Source organism: Acanthochromis polyacanthus, chromosome 15 (assembly GCF_021347895.1).
Source record: "Acanthochromis polyacanthus isolate Apoly-LR-REF ecotype Palm Island chromosome 15, KAUST_Apoly_ChrSc, whole genome shotgun sequence".
Taxonomy (NCBI): Eukaryota; Metazoa; Chordata; class Actinopteri; family Pomacentridae; genus Acanthochromis; species Acanthochromis polyacanthus.
In genome coordinates, this window is record NC_067127.1 from 2129734 (window position 1) to 2148420 (window position 18687).

The window sequence follows — 18687 nt, forward strand, 5'->3', positions numbered from 1 at the left end:
CGTGGAAAATCATCTCCAATCTTTAAACCCATAAAACACTTTCTGCATAGCGGCAGACAGGAGACTCCAAGAATGTTTCAAACTGATACTATTCTGGCTTTTAGGAGACGAGAATTTATGTTCGGCTTGGACGGGATCTTTAGCGTTTTGCCAGCTCAGCTATGTAAGGTGAGAGAAGAGGGTATATATATATCCCTGATACTGCCAATAATTACGAGAGTGGGAGATACAGACAGAAAGAGCAAGAGGGAAGCGCAGTGAGAAATGATTTAGTGCATATTAAAGGTTATAAAATCAGATCAAACAAATGATACGAGGGAATACGAGGAGGAGCGGAGGTGCTGTTTAAAACGTCAGCAATTTCATCTGCTTCTGCCCAGTAGGACTTACAGGGAACTGCTAGGAAAGGAGAACATTTAAGAAGCATATTTTGTAAAAGTGCAGCTTCTATTTTTTGGTGCAGACACAGATTTTAAAGTCATAATAAACTTATGCTTCTATTAAAGGGAAAAAATGTTGAAACTGAGATTTCAAGAGTGAGTTCATGCAAATGTAAGTCTCTAAAAATGAAACATATCCAAGTGGACAAGAGAAATAAATATCGTGTATCTAGAGAGAATTTTTTAATTTTAAATTGCTCCTTTTTACTGTTATTTCAGTGCTAAAAGAACATATTTATTGGTGAATAAATTAAAAAAAAGATCCAGATTGAAGTATATTTTGTAAAAGTGCAGCTTCTATTTTTTGGTGCAGACATAGATTTCTAAGTCAAAATACAGTGTAAAAATGTTGAAACAGAGATTTCAAGTGTGGTTTCATGCAAATGCAAGTCTCTAAAAATGAAACGTTTCCAACTGGATAAGAGAAATAAATGTGTAAAAGACATTTTAGAGAACATAATTTGAAGAAGAACCATACTGGGATATCTTTAACCTCATAAAACATGTACATTTTTAACTACTGATCACCACTTTCCAAAGCATCCCATTAGTCCTGGTGGTTAATCCTAGTACAAGCCATTTTATACTCAATGTAAAAATGACAAAACATTTAAAAAAAATAAAAATCTAATATGCATGTATGGAGGCCTGACTGCAGCAAAATTGTCATAAAAAATGTGACATTTTGGTCACCATCATAATATTTGGCTCCATTTTGGCCAAAATTGGGATGCAGCTAATCTTAAAACCGAATCTAAGCTTTAGAAAACCTTTGGCAGAAATGTCAAACAATCGAAACAAGCTAAAAAAAAAAGCTGTTCTGAAACATGCAAAGACTATGAAAAGCCATTTTCTCAGTAATAAGAATAATCACATCTAACATGAACAAAACTTCCTCTGACAAAGTTAGACGCCGCTCGATTATTTTGGGGAAAAAAAAGTCATGTGACCTTGCATTAATCAGGATTTCCCGGGTTATGAAGAAAATAGCACACCTTTAGGCACAGATCCCTTCTAGTTTCTCTCTTTCATTCCATTTCCCACTGTTATCCACACTTCTTTCATCTTTTGTTATGTGCTACTGTCTGTCAGATTCCCATCATTACCTTGTGTTGTTGCACCTTTGCTATTTGCATCTGTCTGCTTGACCCCTTGATTCAACCACCTTTTGTTCTTTGTTGTATTACCTTCTGTTACTGATTAGCAACTAAATTAACCACTATTAACCCTTGTATTTACATACAGCTCCCCTACCTATCCTCTGTCTATATGCTGGAATACCAATGAACGCCCCACTACAGCAAACTTCCAAGGACTAAGAGTGAAATTTCTTCAACAACGGTTATACAGATACAGTTAAGTCGTCAAACCATTGTTAGTTCTCCAAACTTTGGTGATTGTGATTGTACCACAATCACCAAAGTTATGTCTGGAGTGGGGAAAAAATACCAGCATTTGATGAAAAGTACAAGCTGCCAGCCACTACACTCAATCTAATCAGTGAACTCTGGATGCTAATGTCATGCAGTCAATCAAGAAACTGAACAGAATCTGGTTTCTACAAGAGGAAAGTCCTCCAAATTAAACCATGAATATGGAGGGTTTCAATATTTTAAAAATCTGAAAGTCAAATACAGTAAAACGTTTTCACCCCCGTGGAAGTTTTCTACTTTGATAGCTTTTCAACATGTAGTCCTCGTCAGTAGAATTTCTTTGTTTTTTTACATTTTACAAAAAAACTCTTTCATGTCGGAGGAAAACCAGATTTATACAAAATAATGGCAGCTAATTAATAAAAACGTTAAATAATGCTTCACATCATAATGCTGCCACCACCATGCTTCACATCATGATGCTGCCTCCACCGTGCTTCACATTATGATGCTGCCACCACTGTGCTTCATATCATGATGCTGCCTCCACCATGCTTCACATCATGATGCTGCCTCCACCATGCTTCACATCATGATGCTGCCATCACCATGCTTCATCATGATGCTGCCTCCACCGTGCTTCACATCATGATGCTGCCTCCACCATGCTTCACATCATGATGCTGCCTCCACCATGCTTCACATCATGATGCTGCCATCACCATGCTTCATCATGATGCTGCCTCCACCGTGCTTCACATTATGATGCTGCCACCACTGTGCTTCATATCATGATGCTGCCACCACCGTGCTTCACATTATGATGCTGCCACCACCGTGCTTCACATCATGATGCTGCCTCCACCGTGCTTCACATCATGATGCTGCCTCCACCGTGCTTCATATCATGATGCTGCCACCACCATGCTTCATCATGATGCTGCCTCCACCATGCTTCACGTAACACCCACTGGCTACACTTGTGTTGAATCACTTTAAAGGAGTGAATACTCAAGAATCAATTTTATGTATTTATTTGTAGAAAACTGTCTTCACTTTGACATGAAAGAGTAAAAAAAAAAAAAAACTTAAACTGACCATGACTCAATGTTGAAAAGCAATAAAACGGTAAAAAGTCCTACTTTTTCCAGACACTGTGTAAAAGCATTCATATTTTGATTTAATGTGTTTTTGCTGCACAGGACATTTACTTCTTTGCACTTTTAAAATCAACATTATTTCATTTGCCAACGGGTGCCCAGACTATTTTATGCCATTTCATATTCTATCTGAGTTTGCCCCAGTGTTTCACAGAATGTATAATTACACCGAGGGAAAACCAAATACTTTTTAAAATGTTTTTTTTTGGCACACCATCTCCTCAAATGGAAATATATTAAATGTCTTGTCCTTCATCTTCTCCTGAATTCAGCATGACACATTGACATTTAGGATCTTTGGAAACTTTGGGATTTCCACTAGAATATGAACAGAATTTGTGTGAATTTTGGCTGCACATCATGTGTTTGTAACGTCTGCACCACTGGAGGTTCACTGAAGTCTAAGGAACTAAATAAAGCTGCTGTAAATGTGCTGATAGGAGGGTGATTAGTCGGGCGTTTTGCTGCTTGGTTCCAGTCTGAGGCTCACCATCTGGGACGGCAGTGCGAGGCTGGCTCTTCAGCCTCAGCGACGGCCTGAACCGGGTCCGGTCGTTGAAGCTCCAGCTCTTCTGGACCTTCGCCGGACTCCCGCCCATCAGCTCGCCGCTGCCCACCACCTCGTTGCCGGGGAACAGCGCTGGCGGTCGTTGATGGACGTCTGGCGGCTCTTCATGCTCTGACCTCGAGGGCTCGCCATCCGAACACGCTCCTTAAAACTCAACTTCTGACTGATGATAGAGGCAGAAAGAGGAAAAACATCCGAGGATGGAGGGATTCAGGGTGAGAAAGAGGGAGAGGTGAGGTAAAGATGGAAGTGACAGAGGTTGGGGATCACAGAGGCACAAAGAGAGAGAATAAAAGGGATGTTGTCAACACCTATTTCCTCTCAGACAGCGAGAAGAGTGGGGAGCGCAGACACGGGGCAGCGATCTGTCGTTTCCTTTACACCAAGCATCATCCATCCAGCTGACATGCCCAAAAAAACACCAGAACAGAGCCACCGAAACAAACCCTCACCAGATCATCTAGTCCCCTTCTTCAAAACACGCTTAATGAGATCTGTAACGGCGATACGTGCGGCACGGGAACATTAATACATCATCACCATGTTCATTTTGAGACTCCATTATTTGCGAGAAGCCCTTAATAATCTCAGTATTAGTGTTTTAACCTCACACTGCTGCTTTTTACTGCTCTTTTTATGCTAAAAGAAGATATTTATTGATAGTTCAAATGAAAAACAGGACCAGACAGCTTCTGTTTTGGTCCTAATTATAGTTACAGATGGTTCAAAACATCCTGAAGTCTCCTTTTAAAATCTACATTACATACCTATGCACTTACTTACCTTATTATAATGATATTCTTATTAAAACCATACATTTAATCTCCTTATTAGCATCCATCTTTGTCTTCCTCTATCATTTTGATTTATCTGAAGCTCATAACATCTGCAACTTGATGGAAATAAAAAAGCAAAATGCATTTTTTTTTTTTTTGAGGTGGATGCACAAAGTTCTAAATCAATAAAACTCTCTGCAGTAAATATTATACGGCTAAACCAGCATGCAGTGCAGGAAGAGATGCAGGATTCCAACACATTTCCATGCCACAAATTGAACTAATCTATTTAAATCCATAAATAAACTCGTATTTTCCATCCCTGGTGGTTTTCCGTTGGTTCTCCAAACTTACTGACGTGCATGTGTGATATTTACCTGCTTTCTTTTACTTTCTGCATCATGTGACAACATATTTTTACCAGCGTTCAAGGCTAAACTTCATATTATTAGTGAGTTCTATGGTGGAAGCCATTTTCTGTTGCATACCAGGTAATTTTTCCATGAAAACTTTACTAACACGCCCTTAAATCTTGCATATTACCTTTCCCTCCATGTGTTACTGCTGGAAATGACGGAGAAGAGAAGTGCACAGTGGTAAAAATGCAGGAAGCATGCAGAAAAAGGGGGAAATCTACACATCTGTATGCTGAAATGGGCGTCTATTTGGGGGATTATTTAAGGTAAAGAGTCCAGCCTCGAGAATTCTTCATTTTGTTTATATTACTTTTGAATAAACGTTTTTTTCTAACATCTGGTGGGGAAAAAAAAGATTCTCAAATGAAATCTACTTCTGATCCCAGGGGAAGAAAATGAAAGAAATTCAAGAGGCTGGACTCAAGAGAGTTTTTAAGGAGGATTTAGCTGGACTAAAAAGCGCAAAATATATATGTATTTTAAAAATAAAGGGGAATTAGGACCTTCTCTTTTTATTCAGAGTTTCAACTTCAAAAGCTGTCTTCTGTGAGAAAACATTTCCTAAAAGTTTCAAAAATCTTCTTTTTCTGAATATTTTTTAAAGTTTAACGACAATCAGCATTCTGTTTAATGGGAGTCTATGGAATCACAGGAGTGTCATAATAAAAGACAAATCTGTTGAAAAAATAAGGAAATAAATGTGTAAAAATAAAGGAGATTAAATAAATGAATAAATAAATCTGTTAAAAATAAGTAAATAAATGTATAAGTATAAAAAGGTATGAATGAAAGAAGAAATTTAAAATCAGAAATCTGTCAAAAATGAGGAAATAAATGTGCAAATATAAAGAGGAATAAATAAAAAATAAATGAATAAGTCTGTTAAAAAATAAAGAAATAAATTTGTAATATAAAGAGGAAAAAATAAAAGAAAAATAATAAATCCGCTAAAAATAAGAAAATAAATGTATAAATATAAAGAATAAATAGTTAAATCTGTTAAAAACTAAGGTAAGGTGTAAATATAAAGAGGAATCCAAAAAATAAATTTATTAAAAAATATGGAAATCTAAAAGCACATTTTGTCTTTGCTTTTTCCTTTTTTCCTTTTGTTTTTCCTTTTTCCTTTTGTTTTTCCTTTTTCTTTTGTTTTTCCTTTTTTTACATTTATATATATTTTATACATCCTTATATTTACACATTTATTTCCTTATTTTTTAACAGATTTATCTTTTATTTTGGCACTGTTGTGATTCCATAGAGTTCAACGTACAATTTACTGTGAAATCAGATGAATTTTTCCTCTGTTGTTTTTAACGTCACCTGTTAAAATCACGCCTACTTCTAGGGTCGTTTGTGGTGGAATTCCCCTTTAATTTGGTTGCATTTGACAGGCAGCAGGCAGTAGTACTCGTTTAGACAAAAAAAAACCAAAAAACTATTCACTGGATTAAGAGAAGTGAGGAAGGAGTTAAGAAGAAGGGGTTTAGTTGGTTTCCTCTGCTCTCCTCCATGCTATTAGTCAGTCATTCCCTCAGGATAGCGGGCTGTAGGGCAGGGCCGGGCAGAGAGGATGCTGGGTAATACTGCAGGTACCTCCTATATTTCCGAGAATACTTTCTGAAGAGTCTCCCATTACTTAGACCCTTACTAGAGTGGAGGACGGAGGAGGGATGGAGAAGAAAGGGATAAAGGAAGGAGGAAGGAAGATTAAAAGAGGGATGGAGAAACTCTCTGCTGTCAATATTGAAGCACAGTAAACAGTGAGAGGAGGGCAGAGCCATAAAACGGGTAAACAGGGTGGAAGCTATACCCACCTGGAGTCCACAAACATAATAATAATGTGAATTCATGACACATACAGGAGAGTCACCGAGGCTTTTCTCTTTCTTCCCCGGAACTCCAGACCAAACTCAGCATGGAGCGACGCATTTCTGCTATTAAACCCTGCAGGAAAGCTCTGAAGCATCACTAAATGTTCTCTTTGAGCGATGATTAAACCTCTAAAAGCTCGTCTCTGTGTATCAAAATTACATATGCGGACATTTTTATCCATTAAAATAAAACCTCCCTGCATTAAAATGGCTTTAATATAACTCTACTTCATGGTTTTTATTCCACTACCTTAATTACATGCATGGCTAAAAAAATAAATAAAAAATATGGATTTAGATAAATATTTTACATTGCAAACATTATTTTCATGAGTTGTGTCGTCTTAACAATGCAGGTAACTGCATCATCAATATTGTGTTTAATCTAAACTCTTTGTTAATCAGTTTAAAAGCAATGAATGGAATTGGTCTCATAACTCAGTTTTGCTTCACTAGGAGTTTAATATCATAATATAATATAATATAATATAATATAATATAATATAATATAATATAATATAATACAACATGGCATTGCATAGAAAAGCATAATATAAAGCAACAGAATAGAATAGAATGGAATAGAACTGTGTACGACCTGTTGGCTGAAAAAATATCATTAAAAAAGCGTTTCAACAGAAGGATTATTTATTTCTGTACCTAATAAATTCTACTGAAGCAGTGAATTTAGGAATTAATTATAATAATTACATTAAATTAATTAAAAAAGTAGTTAAATATTCTAACTTCTGATATTAAAATAAAACACTGAATTCAGCTTTTTGATCATTTGAACCTGAAACTGTCCGACGTTTGTCTCATGTTTTTGTTGTTTTGTTTCTGGTTTGTGTCGTTTTGTGTTTCCTTTTTGTCTCGCTTGTGTCGTTTGTCTACTTTTTTGTCGTTTTGTTTCTCGCTTGCGTCGTGTCATTTTTTGTCGCTTTGTAACTTTTTTGTCGCATTTTTTGTCTCATTTTTGTCATTTTGTGTCTCATTTTGTAATATTTTGTCTTATTTTTATTGTTTTTTTTTTATCGTTTTGATCCTAAAGTAAAATCCTCTGTGGTTCAGTTCCAGGTGACTAAATGTTGTGTTCCTTTGTAGACACTCTGATCTGGAAGTTGGAATGTGGAAATGATAAATTGAGGATGGATGTTGATGAAACTGAACTTATTTTTCTTTAGGTTGTTCATGAGGTTCTGTAAAAAGATAAGTCCTTAAATGTGAACTTTTTTGGCACTAAAACAAAGGAACCATTAGGAGTTGTGGCTATTTCTAGGTTATTATGTTGTGGTTTTACTGGTTCGGTCCACTGGAGATCAGACTGGGCTGAATGTGGAACCTGAACTTGCCTTTAAATGACAAGAACTAGAATCTCACAATGAGAGAAACTGCAGGAATAATCTGCTTTCTTTTCCTCTTTTTCATTCCCACATACCAGGGTTGAATTAATCTCCACCTGTCTCCACACATTAACCAAACCCTCGTTATCCTTTATTCCAGGCTGCCGGCATCCAGCCCTCTTCCACTCGGCGTGCTCCGAACGTTTACCACCGCTGGTGTTTACAAGTCTGCTTAAAAACCAAAACCACCGAGTGCAGTCGACAGTCTGTAAAACCGCTAATAACACGGAGCCCTGCGTGTGTTTTCTGGTGGTGGAGGGAACAGAACGAGGGCCGTAAAAGTGAGCGTAATTAGGATTTAACACGAGCAAATTGGACTTGGCTGCAGAGAAAAGCTTCTAAGAAAAGAAATGAAACATAGCCTTCAGAAGCAACAAAGCCTCATTAAAGGCTGTTTTCTGTGAGGACGAGGAGCGAGTTAATCATGGTTTTGTGTGTCTTTTGTGTGTTTTTTTGTCTCGCTTGTGTTGTTTGTTCATTTCTGTGTCATTTTGCTTCTTGCTTTTGTCATTTTTTGTCATGTTTTTGTCATATTTTGTCTGTTTCTGTTATTTTTTGTCTGATTTTCTGTCATTTTGTTTCTGATTTTTGTCATTTTGTGTTTTGCTTTATTCATTGTTTTGTGTTTTTTGTATCGCTTGTGTTGTTTGTCTACTTTTTTGTCATTTTGTTTCTTGCTTTTGTCATTTTTTTGTGTCATTTTTGTCCATTTTTTGTTGCCTTGCAACTTTTTTGTCTAATTTTTTTCTCTTTTTTGCTTTGTTTCATGTCATTTGTGTTATTTTTTTGTTGTTTTGGGTTTTCTTTGTGTCTCTCTAGTGTTTTTTGTCTTATTGTTGGCATTTTGTGTTTTTCTGTACAAGTTGTTTTGTATGTTGTTTTTGTTGTTTTGTGGGGTTTTTGTCTCGCTTGTGTCGTTTGTCCATTTTTCGGTTGTTTTGTTTCTTTTTTTAAATCTTTTTAATCTTTAATCTTTTGTCTCATTTTTGTTACATTTTTGTCGCTTCATAACTTTTCTGTCATTTTTTTGTCTTTTTTTTGCTTCGTGTCGTTTGTGTCATTTTTTGTTAATTTGTGTCTTGTTTTTGTCTGATTTTTGTGGTTTGTCTCATGTTTTTGTTCTTTTGTTTCTGGTTTGTGTCATTTAGTGTTTCCTTTTTGTCTCGGTTTTGTTGTCTACTTTTTTCTCATTTTTGTTTGTCCATTTTTCTGTTGCTTTTTAAGTTTTTATCTAATTTTTTTCTCTTTTTTGTTCCGTTTCGTGTTGTTTGTCTCATTTTTTGTGGCTTTGTGTCTCGTTTTTGTCATTTTTTGTCTCATATTTTTCCGTTCTTTTGTCCCTTTGCAACTTTTTGTCTAATTTTTTGTCTCTTTTGCTTTGTTTCGTGTTGGTATTTTTTGTTATTTTGTGTCTCGTTTGTGTGATCTAAGAAGTGGAAATTGGACTTGACTGCAGAGAAAAGTTTCTAAGGAAGGAAATGAAACGCAGCCTTCTGTGGAAGCAACAAAGCCTCATTAAAGGCTGTTTTCTGTAAGGACGAGGAGCGTGTTTGTTTGTGTGTTGTGTGCTTTATTTTTTATATGTGTGTATGTTTTCTATTTACGTGTGTGTAGCTGAAGTTTAAACGCCTGAGAAGCTGCTGCCTCGACACGAGGACCCCAAACGCTGCCAAAGAGGAAAAGCAGCACTGTAAAAACTATACTAGCATAATTAAACTCACAAATCTCCCTCTGTCTTCTTCCCCTCCTCCCTGAAATCCCCTCTCTCCCCCCTCTGACTCCCTCTTTACCCTCCTTCGCCTCCCCCGTTCTTTTTCAACTGGAGTCTGTCTCTACTAGACTTGTGTTTGATGAGTTATATAAATACCATCCCAATGGAAAAAGTGCGTCATGGTACAGACATGGTACAGACTCCTGTCTTAGAAGGCACACTTACACACTAAAATACACACATTTACACACTAAAACACACACTGAAACACACAGCAAAGACAATGACGCCCATCACCCTCCCCTGCCTCAGAGTCAAGTGCAGTGAAAGTAGGAGGAATCAGACGGAGATGTAAAGAAAAATCGGATTAAAAAAAGAGGAAAAGCGGCTCCAACTCTGGTAAAATCCTGATTATCACGTCACCCAGTGAAGGAAAAAGAGTCAATATGTCAAACCTGCACCTCATTTTCTGCACCAGTGACCAAATAAAGGTTAAATAACGGTTCAGTTGCTCAAGAAAATAATCGATACCGAAAGAAACAATCAGCCTTTTGACAGAAATGTTCAGTTGCAGCCACTCATTATCACCCAGTAGATCCCAATAAACAAAACAAAAAACATCTGAGCGTAAATCCGCAATTAAAGGATGAATAAACATGGACAAAACTGAAGAAATATCACAGCTTCTTGGATATTATGACAGAACATTACACTAATAATCTCAGATGTGTGTGTTTGTGTTCGTTTGTGTGTGTTTGCGCGGTAGATTTGAGCTGAGAGTCGTACAAACCTGTAGGTGGTCTCGCCCTGCTCTTTCCTTCAGGGTTAGTGGGACAAAGAGGAGGAGACAAATGGAGAGAAATCAGTTTTCCAGCTGATTAAAACGGCTTCATACAGACGTTTGCTCCAATGGATGTGGGAGCCATCAAGCCAAGAGGAAGCAGGAAGAAAAGAAACTTCAAACCAACACGAGTTAGTCGTTTACAAGCACATGCAAGCTACGACCGTGCACGGGAAGGCTGAGCGTCAGTTCAGAGAGGTGAGGATGTATGGAGATGTACTGTGTAGTTTATGTATGTTTAATGTTCAGTCATTACAAATATCAGACAAAATTAACTAACGTGAGCCACTGAACGACCAAAACTGAATTATAAAGTTGGAAATTGCCAAAAAACCCAGTGGATTTAGATTAATTTACCTAAAGCTGAATCAATTTAACCCTCATGTCGTCCTGCAGGTCAAAATTGACCCGTTTTAAAGTTTGAAAATGTGGAAAATATACATATTTTAACGGTGAAACATTTTTGGGAAATCTTTGAACATTTTTTGGTGGAAAAAAAATAAATGTTAAAAATGTTTCTTAGAGAACATTCACATAAAAATCAACCAAAATCCAGAAAATTTCTGGATTTTGGTTGATTTTTATGTGAATATTCTTAAAGAAAATTTTACCGATATTTATGGAATCACTTTAGAAATTCTTAGGATTTTTTTGGGAATATTTTCACTCATTTTGTGAAAATATTTACAACAATTTTCTTGCCAAATTTGTTTTTAAAAAAAAAAAAAAAAAACTTTTAAGGGAAGCTTTTACAGAATTATTGGAATTTTCTTCCTTAAGGTTTTGCAAATTTTCAGACATTTGAAGAATTTTTTTGCTGAATTTTTGGATTTTTTTCAGACAAGGAAACAATATTTTTGGTGCCTGTAAATGAAGACAACAGGAGGGTTAAAACATCTCAAAGTAGGAGGTTACATGAAAGCAAAAAAATATTGTTGAGAGAAAAACTGATTTTTTTTAAGCATATCTGACTTATTTTAAGACACCTAAGCTTGACAATCCTGGAAAAATAGAGCTCAAAATAAGTTTTAAAGCTAATTTTAAGATTTCAGTATTCTAAACATTACATCTTATTTCAAGAAATCTCACCAAGACATTTTCACTTGTTCTACTGGCTGACTTTTTCCCCCCACTTATTTCAAGGTAAAAGTTCCTTGAAATAAATTTTTTTTCTTGTTTTGAGAGGGGCATTTTTTCCAGTGTGGGCTCAACTTGCTGTTAACCGTTCTGTACATGTGGGAACGACAGCGATGACGTTCGAATGGTATCGGATGGTACGAGAACATCCAAACCAATCTAAATCGACTATTATTTAAAGTTAAACCACTGCAGCTACCAACCAACTACTAATCCTGTGTGTGATTGTGTGAAAGTGCCTGAATGTTATAAGGGTGTTAAAGGTTGTTCATGCAAAGCAACACATGCCTGATGAACAAAAAAGGTTAAAGCGGGTAAACGAATGAACAAAACGGTCACAAGGCTTCACAGCAATGAGTCACAGCCGCTGAAGTTACACCGATGGAGACGGACAGACGGCAGCCGGATAAGAAAAGGAGGAAGAGGAGGAGGGCGGAGCAGCAGCAGCCATGTTTGTAAGTCTGTAAGTTGTTACCTACTTGGCGGGGCTGCAGGTATGCAACGCCTTCAAATGAGGCTTCCAGGTAGCAATGGAAACCGAGTTCTCATCAGCAGCATAACTACGCCAGACACACTACGTGCAGAGTCGACAGGATAAATAAAGGAACGGTAAATCAAAAACGATGATCGGAGTGAAGTGTGGGAGGAAGTAAAATAAAAAAAACAAAACAAAAAGAGGGGAGGGAGAGTAGTAGAGGTCAGAGAAGGGAGGTGAGGAGTGAAAGTAGGGGGGGAAAGAAAAACCTGATTAGTTCTGTTGGGGTGGTGTTGATGCATTCGTTTGGGAGGGAAGTGGAGGTGGAGGTGGAGGTGGAGGTGGAGGGGATACATGCCTGAGGGGGGGGAGGGCGCTTTGGTAGTGGTGCCAGGTGGCTCTGAGGTAGGGTCGAGCGCCGTCGGTGGAATACAGACGCCAAGCCGCCTGGGTGGGGGGAGGGAGCAGAAAATGGACACGCATTCACATGTACACGAACACATACGTGACACAGGAGGGCAATGGCACAAACGTCAGGAAAGAAGGGATTCATGTGAACAAGACGTTTTAGGGGATCTGTAACCAACCAGCAGCCGCGTTGGAGGTTCTCATATGGGTAGAAACATACAGTTTCACCGGGGTTTCGACTTACGGCGAACTCAGACTTAAGTCGAGGACCCCCTGTATGTCTCTAAATAAGCAACTTTGGGAATAAGAACTCATTTAAGGGTGTGACTTGGACGTACAGTCAGAAAACGCTGCTCAAATCTCATCTCATCCTCATAGTCAGGGAGTCTGACCAAATGGTTTTTGTTCTTGAGTTGAATCAATGCTTAATTATGGTGGCAGTATATAAGAAACAAAACACTTTCCCAGTTGTTGTGAGCAACAGTTTTAGTGTGATAAAGATCATAAAGCCATAAAATACAAACATGTAGGCAGAGCATCACAAATGAAGCCCTTTTATAATTGTTATGAACAACTATTTTGGTGTGATGCAGGTCATAAAGTCACAAAATCTAAAAGAAGAGAAACGTAATTTCGATTCTTGGTATGCCACGTACATATTGAAGAATTGACAATAAAGCTGACTTTGACTTCTTCATATTAACATTTGTGAGCCAGGTGTCTGTCTGTCTGTCTGTCTGTCTATCTATCCATCCATCCATCTGTCTCAGCTGGATGGATTTAGAGGCCAAAAACGCATGTTATACATCTGGAAAAAGTGGAATATGGGTTTATGTACAATTCTTTGTTGAAGAATAATCAACAAATCCAATCACTGTAAAATTTGGTTGTTGCTAGAGGTACGGACCCATACCCGTAGCCTGTGGACTACGGATACGGCACTTTCCATTTGCCAATCAGATAAGCGAGATCTGGTCACGTGACTCCCGGTAGACGCTAGCGGTACAGACCCGTAGCATCGGTACTACAGGTACGGACCCTAAACCTAACCCTAACACTAACCCTAACCTTAACCTTTGCTTACCTTTCAACAGTTTGCAGTGGTTAGCAGCTTCTTGACTCGCGAGACTCGCGTACGGGTCCGTATCTGTCTGGCAAATGGAAAGTGCCGTATCCGTAGCCCACAGGCTACGGGTACGGGTCCGTATCTGTAGACACTACCATAAAATTCTGTATCGGTAGTTTTTAGCTGATCTTTAATTGGGGAGCCATTAACTACCACAGAAGTCTTTGTCATGGTGCCCGTTGCTAGCTAAAACTAAAATCTTTGTTTGCCAAGTGAAGTCCAAGTGATGCATGCTGTGGCCTCTACAGCATAAAACAGGAAGATCTGCCACCTAGTGGAACAACTAGGCACTACAGCTAATCCCCAATGCATTTTTTTTTTTACATGTATGTCGTTTTCCTTACTGATTAACATCATTTTAGTCATGTAGATTAACAACAACAATTGATCACATGATGTATAATCATTAATATCCCCATTTTGGACACTATAATAGCATTCTGGTTCAACGATGCCCCTAATTTGACAACAAACATAACAGCAAAAATCCCCGACTGTATGTCCACTATGGTCGTTTTTACAGGTGTCTTTCTTTACATGAACCTCCTCTACGGCGCCAGGTGTGGTTACAAGATTTGTGACGCGACTGGAAGACCCAAATATAAACACTTTACGCAGACAGGTTGGAAAATTAATACCGGCCACCTGCCAAACGCCGGTCGCTCCTCTGGACACCACTTTAAAGTCATTTGGAGATTCAATCAAGCTCTAAAAGTACAGCTATTAGGAAAAATAGTTATTCCAGCCGGTTATATTTAGAGCTGACCAGCTGCTGAGGCATGAGGACAGTAGTAATTTCCTTTCCCTTGCGTACAGAACGAACAGTGATTTAAAGCGGGGAGAGCTGTGTGAGATGAGGGGAGTGAAGTGAAACACAGAACAGTAATGTTATCCACAGATTTAACACATCAAAGCTGCTTCCAAGTTTCCTTTATACCTGCTGGGAAAAAAAAAAAACATTGTGAGGTTGGCGGATAACAGAGAGCGATCAGGTGCTTCTTGAAGAGTCAGTAAAACAGAAACACACGGGAAAAAATGCACATTTAACGGGTTATTAAAGCATCAGTTTGGTCGGTATGCATGAATAACACTGCAAAAAGTCTGTTTGTCTTATTTTTAGTCAGAATCTTTCATCCCACTTGATTTAAAATGTAGCTTAAAATAATTTGTCCTAGCTAATTATAAGATCTTAATATTCTAAATATCACATCTTATTTCAAGAAATCTTACCAAGACATTTTTCAGTTGTTAAATTGTCAGATTTTTTTTCCCACTTATTTCAAGGTAAAAGTTCCCTGAAATAAGTTTTTTTCTTGTTTTGAGAGGGGCATGTTCTCCAGTGAACAAATAGACATTTTTAACATAAATAGTTGTTAAAATATCTCGCCAACATCACACTAAAATATCTGCACCATGAAGCAGAAACTGTGAGGTAAATTCAGGTTCTTGGTTTTACGTCTTACTGGAGCACATCGCCATGGTAACTTACGAACACCTAACGTTCTCGGGAACGTTAAAGATAACAGATCGATGCAAAAGCACCGCCTACCGACCGATCGATAATCCTGGAAAACGGTTCCTGTAAGATCCTGCAGAGGGAAGGTGGGAGATTTAAGAAACCCTGAGCGGCATAGAGATGAGATTCAGGCCAGGAGGTGGATGGAACCTGTATTCCTTCTGGCTTTATTCCTTCTTCTAGACGACCGTTCTATACTCCTAATAGCAGTTTAATAACAAAACAGAGGCTGATTAAAGCACTAAAGCCTCCTGTTTGCTGACGTTACAACATCTGCTCTAAGTTTACTCATCGGTTTGAGTTATGTTTTAATATTTCTTCTTTATTTGCTCTCAAGACCATTTAGAGTTGGAGCGGAAAGAGTACGGCTAAATCTAAGCAACATTAATTTAAGCAACGGAACACACAATTGCAATTAGAGTCTGACCTCCTCGTGCCTTAACGATGAGGCTGGGATGCTGATAACTATTAAACTCACACATTCAGACTGTGCTACTTTTGCCTGTATTATAGCTTCACTTTCCTCATATCATTTTAGGATTATGTTTTATTCTTCCTCTGAGAAATATGCAGCTCTAGACATGTTTCCAATTAGTTTGATTTTATGTGAACGAGCTCACAGAAACATTGATTAAAGAAGTCAGGTTTAGTGAAGTCACTCAACCAAAACAAATCCTGGGTTTGGTGATCCTGCGTCATAGTGAAAGCTCCAGTGGACGCATTGTGAGATAAATCCTCACTTTAATAATATAATTTAAACCATTTATTTGGAAGGGAAACAAAACTGAAGCACTGAAGCTGTGTGTGCAAAGTAAAATATAGATAAATCTCAAACACTACGCTTTGTGACGCATCAGTTTTTAATTAAATCTTCACTTTATTAACATCATTTAAACCAGCGGTCTCCAACATTTTTTGCACCACGGACCTGAGCTCAGTCCTCCTCCAAGGCTGCTCAGTCACTAGATCACTTCCAACAGATGAAATCTTTAATAAAAATGACATTGCTCTGAGCTCAGGCGTGTGTTCTGCATGTGTGTGTTATGCACCGGATCACATGACTTAAATATGTAGAGGGCGACTCAGAAACACCCCACAATTTAATCAATTGTTCCTTGGAGGAGACACGCACAGACAGGAAGACGATCTAGTCATTTTTCAAAATAAAACGCCCTGCAGCTTCCACCAGAAATAAAATGTAAAATAAACCGTTTTTATTCTTTCTGTGGTGGTTGGAGACCATTGATTTAAACCACTTATTTGGAAGGAAAACTAAAATTAATGCACTCATGCTGCATGTGCAGTAAAACACAGATAAATGCCAATCACTAAGTAAGTATTTACAGAACATTTTGGAAGTTGTCTGAGAATTTGGAGCTTTATGACGCCATAAATTGGGATGCACTGGTTGCAAAAGGTGTTAGAACTTCACACAGGCTTTTTACAATTTCAATCTGCTGCACAAACAGGTGAAGTTTTTGGCTTCCATTATCAACGTCACGCAGGGATTTTCTTTTTGTTCAGTGCAAATAATATATTTACATAATTAGGTGACAGTTTCTGGCTTTAAAAGTTCAACCAGGAAGGCTTGTTAGCTTCATTAAACAATCGAGGCGGTGGATTATTGGACACCGAGGGCAGCGAATGTTGCGTTTCTTGGCCTCATTTGTAGACGTGTTTTCCTCCTGCGACACATTCAGTCCAGGAAACCTTTCATTAGAGCCACTTCTCACCACATGCAGTTTGGGTAACGGTTTAAATTTCCGGAGTTATTTCCGCTTCCAAATATGTAGCTCTGAAAACTGGGTCAGCTGCAGAGTTCTTGGAGGTAAATTTTGATCGACTGCTCGTGTGTTTCAACCCAGGATGTTTGCATGGAGCAGCTGGCGCGCTGCATTTTTGTCATACGTGATACGGACGACGACAACATTTGAAACCACGCTGCACAGATTTGGATTATCGCGTGGAAAAAGTCCAAAAGTAGGTCAGAAGGTAGAGGAAGGTGGACGGAACGGAGACGCACCTCTGGACGCACTCCACGGCAATATTTATAGTTCATTAGAAAGTGATGCAGCCGGTAAAGTGTGTTAGGATGAGCGACGGTCTGGAGGAGCGTCCGCTTGGAGAGCGATCGCCATGGAAACGGCTAATAAATCCCAGCAGTGTGTGTTGCTGTTGGAGCCTCGTACGCACCGTTAGTCACACTGCAAAAATTCCAGATCTTACCAAGTCTATTTGTCTTATTTTTAGTCAAAACGTCTCATCACAATTGATTTAAGATAAATTCACATAACAAGTGACATTTCAGCAGATGGAGGGACTTGTTTTAAGACAATGCATCTGAAATATCTTGTTAAGTCAAACAGTCTTGAAATGATCTTGTTTTAACCCCCGTGTCGTCCTGCGGGTCAAATTGACCCGTTTTAAGTTTGAAAATGTGAGAAAGAAAAACCAAAAAAAATTTTCACAGTGAAAACTTCCATTTTCAAAATTTTTTGGGAAATTTTTGAACATTTTTTTGATGTAAAAAAAATTGGAAGAAAAATGTTTCTTTAAGAACATTCACAAAAAAAAAATCAACCAAAATCCAGCGAACTTCGCTGGATTTTGGTTGATTTATTTTACTGATATTTATAGAATCACTTTAGATATTTTCAGGATTTTTTGGGGGAGATTTTTTATGAATTTATTGAAAATATTTACACTTTTTAGATTTTTTTTAAATTATTATTTCTTTCCAAATTTGGAGATTTTTTTTTTTAAATAAAATTTTCAAGGGAAACTTTTAAGGTATTTTCTTCTTGAAGATTTTGCAAATTTTTATAAATTGGGGGGATTTTTTTGCTGAATTTTTGGAGTTTTTTCCAGACAAGGAAACAACATGTTTTGTTGCTGTAAATGTGGACAACAGGAGGGTTAAGACACCTAAGCTTGATAATCCTGGTAAAATACAGCTCCAAATAAGTTTCCCAGCTAATTTTAAGATCTCAATATTCTAAATATCACATCTTATTTCAGGAAATCTCACCAAGACATTTTTCACTTGTTCTACTGGCAGATTTTTTCCCTTATTTAAAGGTAAAAAGTTCCTTGAAGTAAGTTGATTTTCTTGCTTTAAGAGGGGTATTTTTTTCCAGTGAATATTTATTGTTCATTAGAAAGCGATGCAGCCGGTCCTGTCCGTTTGGATGAGCGACGGTCTGGAGGAGCGTCCGCCCGGAGAGCTATCGCCATGGAAACGGCTAATAAATCCCAGCGGTGTGTGTTGCTGTTGGACGCTTTACACACACACCGTTAGTCATCGCCGGCTACACACACACACACACTGATTTTAAGGGCGCTCTTAATGAAACACTTTGGCTGGGATAGCGGCGACACACACCGACACTCCAGCGTGCTCCGAACACACTCATCAAAGGGTAACGAGGAGACACACTCACGCTGTTATTCAGACACACACCGT

At 38.0% G+C, this 18687-nt stretch overlaps 2 protein-coding genes across 2 annotated transcripts in view; one reads left to right on the forward strand and one right to left on the reverse strand.

Moving 5' to 3' along the window:
• The window catches only part of slc17a5 (solute carrier family 17 member 5), a 950640-nt gene that overhangs the window by 86676 nt on the left and 845277 nt on the right, over window positions 1-18687 (forward strand). The window lies entirely within an intron of this gene.
• kcnq5a (potassium voltage-gated channel, KQT-like subfamily, member 5a) overlaps window positions 1-18687 on the reverse strand; it is a 157503-nt gene that overhangs the window by 18988 nt on the left and 119828 nt on the right. The window contains 4 exon segments of the mRNA XM_051959839.1: window positions 3464-3607; window positions 3610-3704; window positions 10512-10538; window positions 12179-12273. Coding sequence (XP_051815799.1) covers window positions 3464-3607; window positions 3610-3704; window positions 10512-10538; window positions 12179-12273 — 361 coding nt within the window.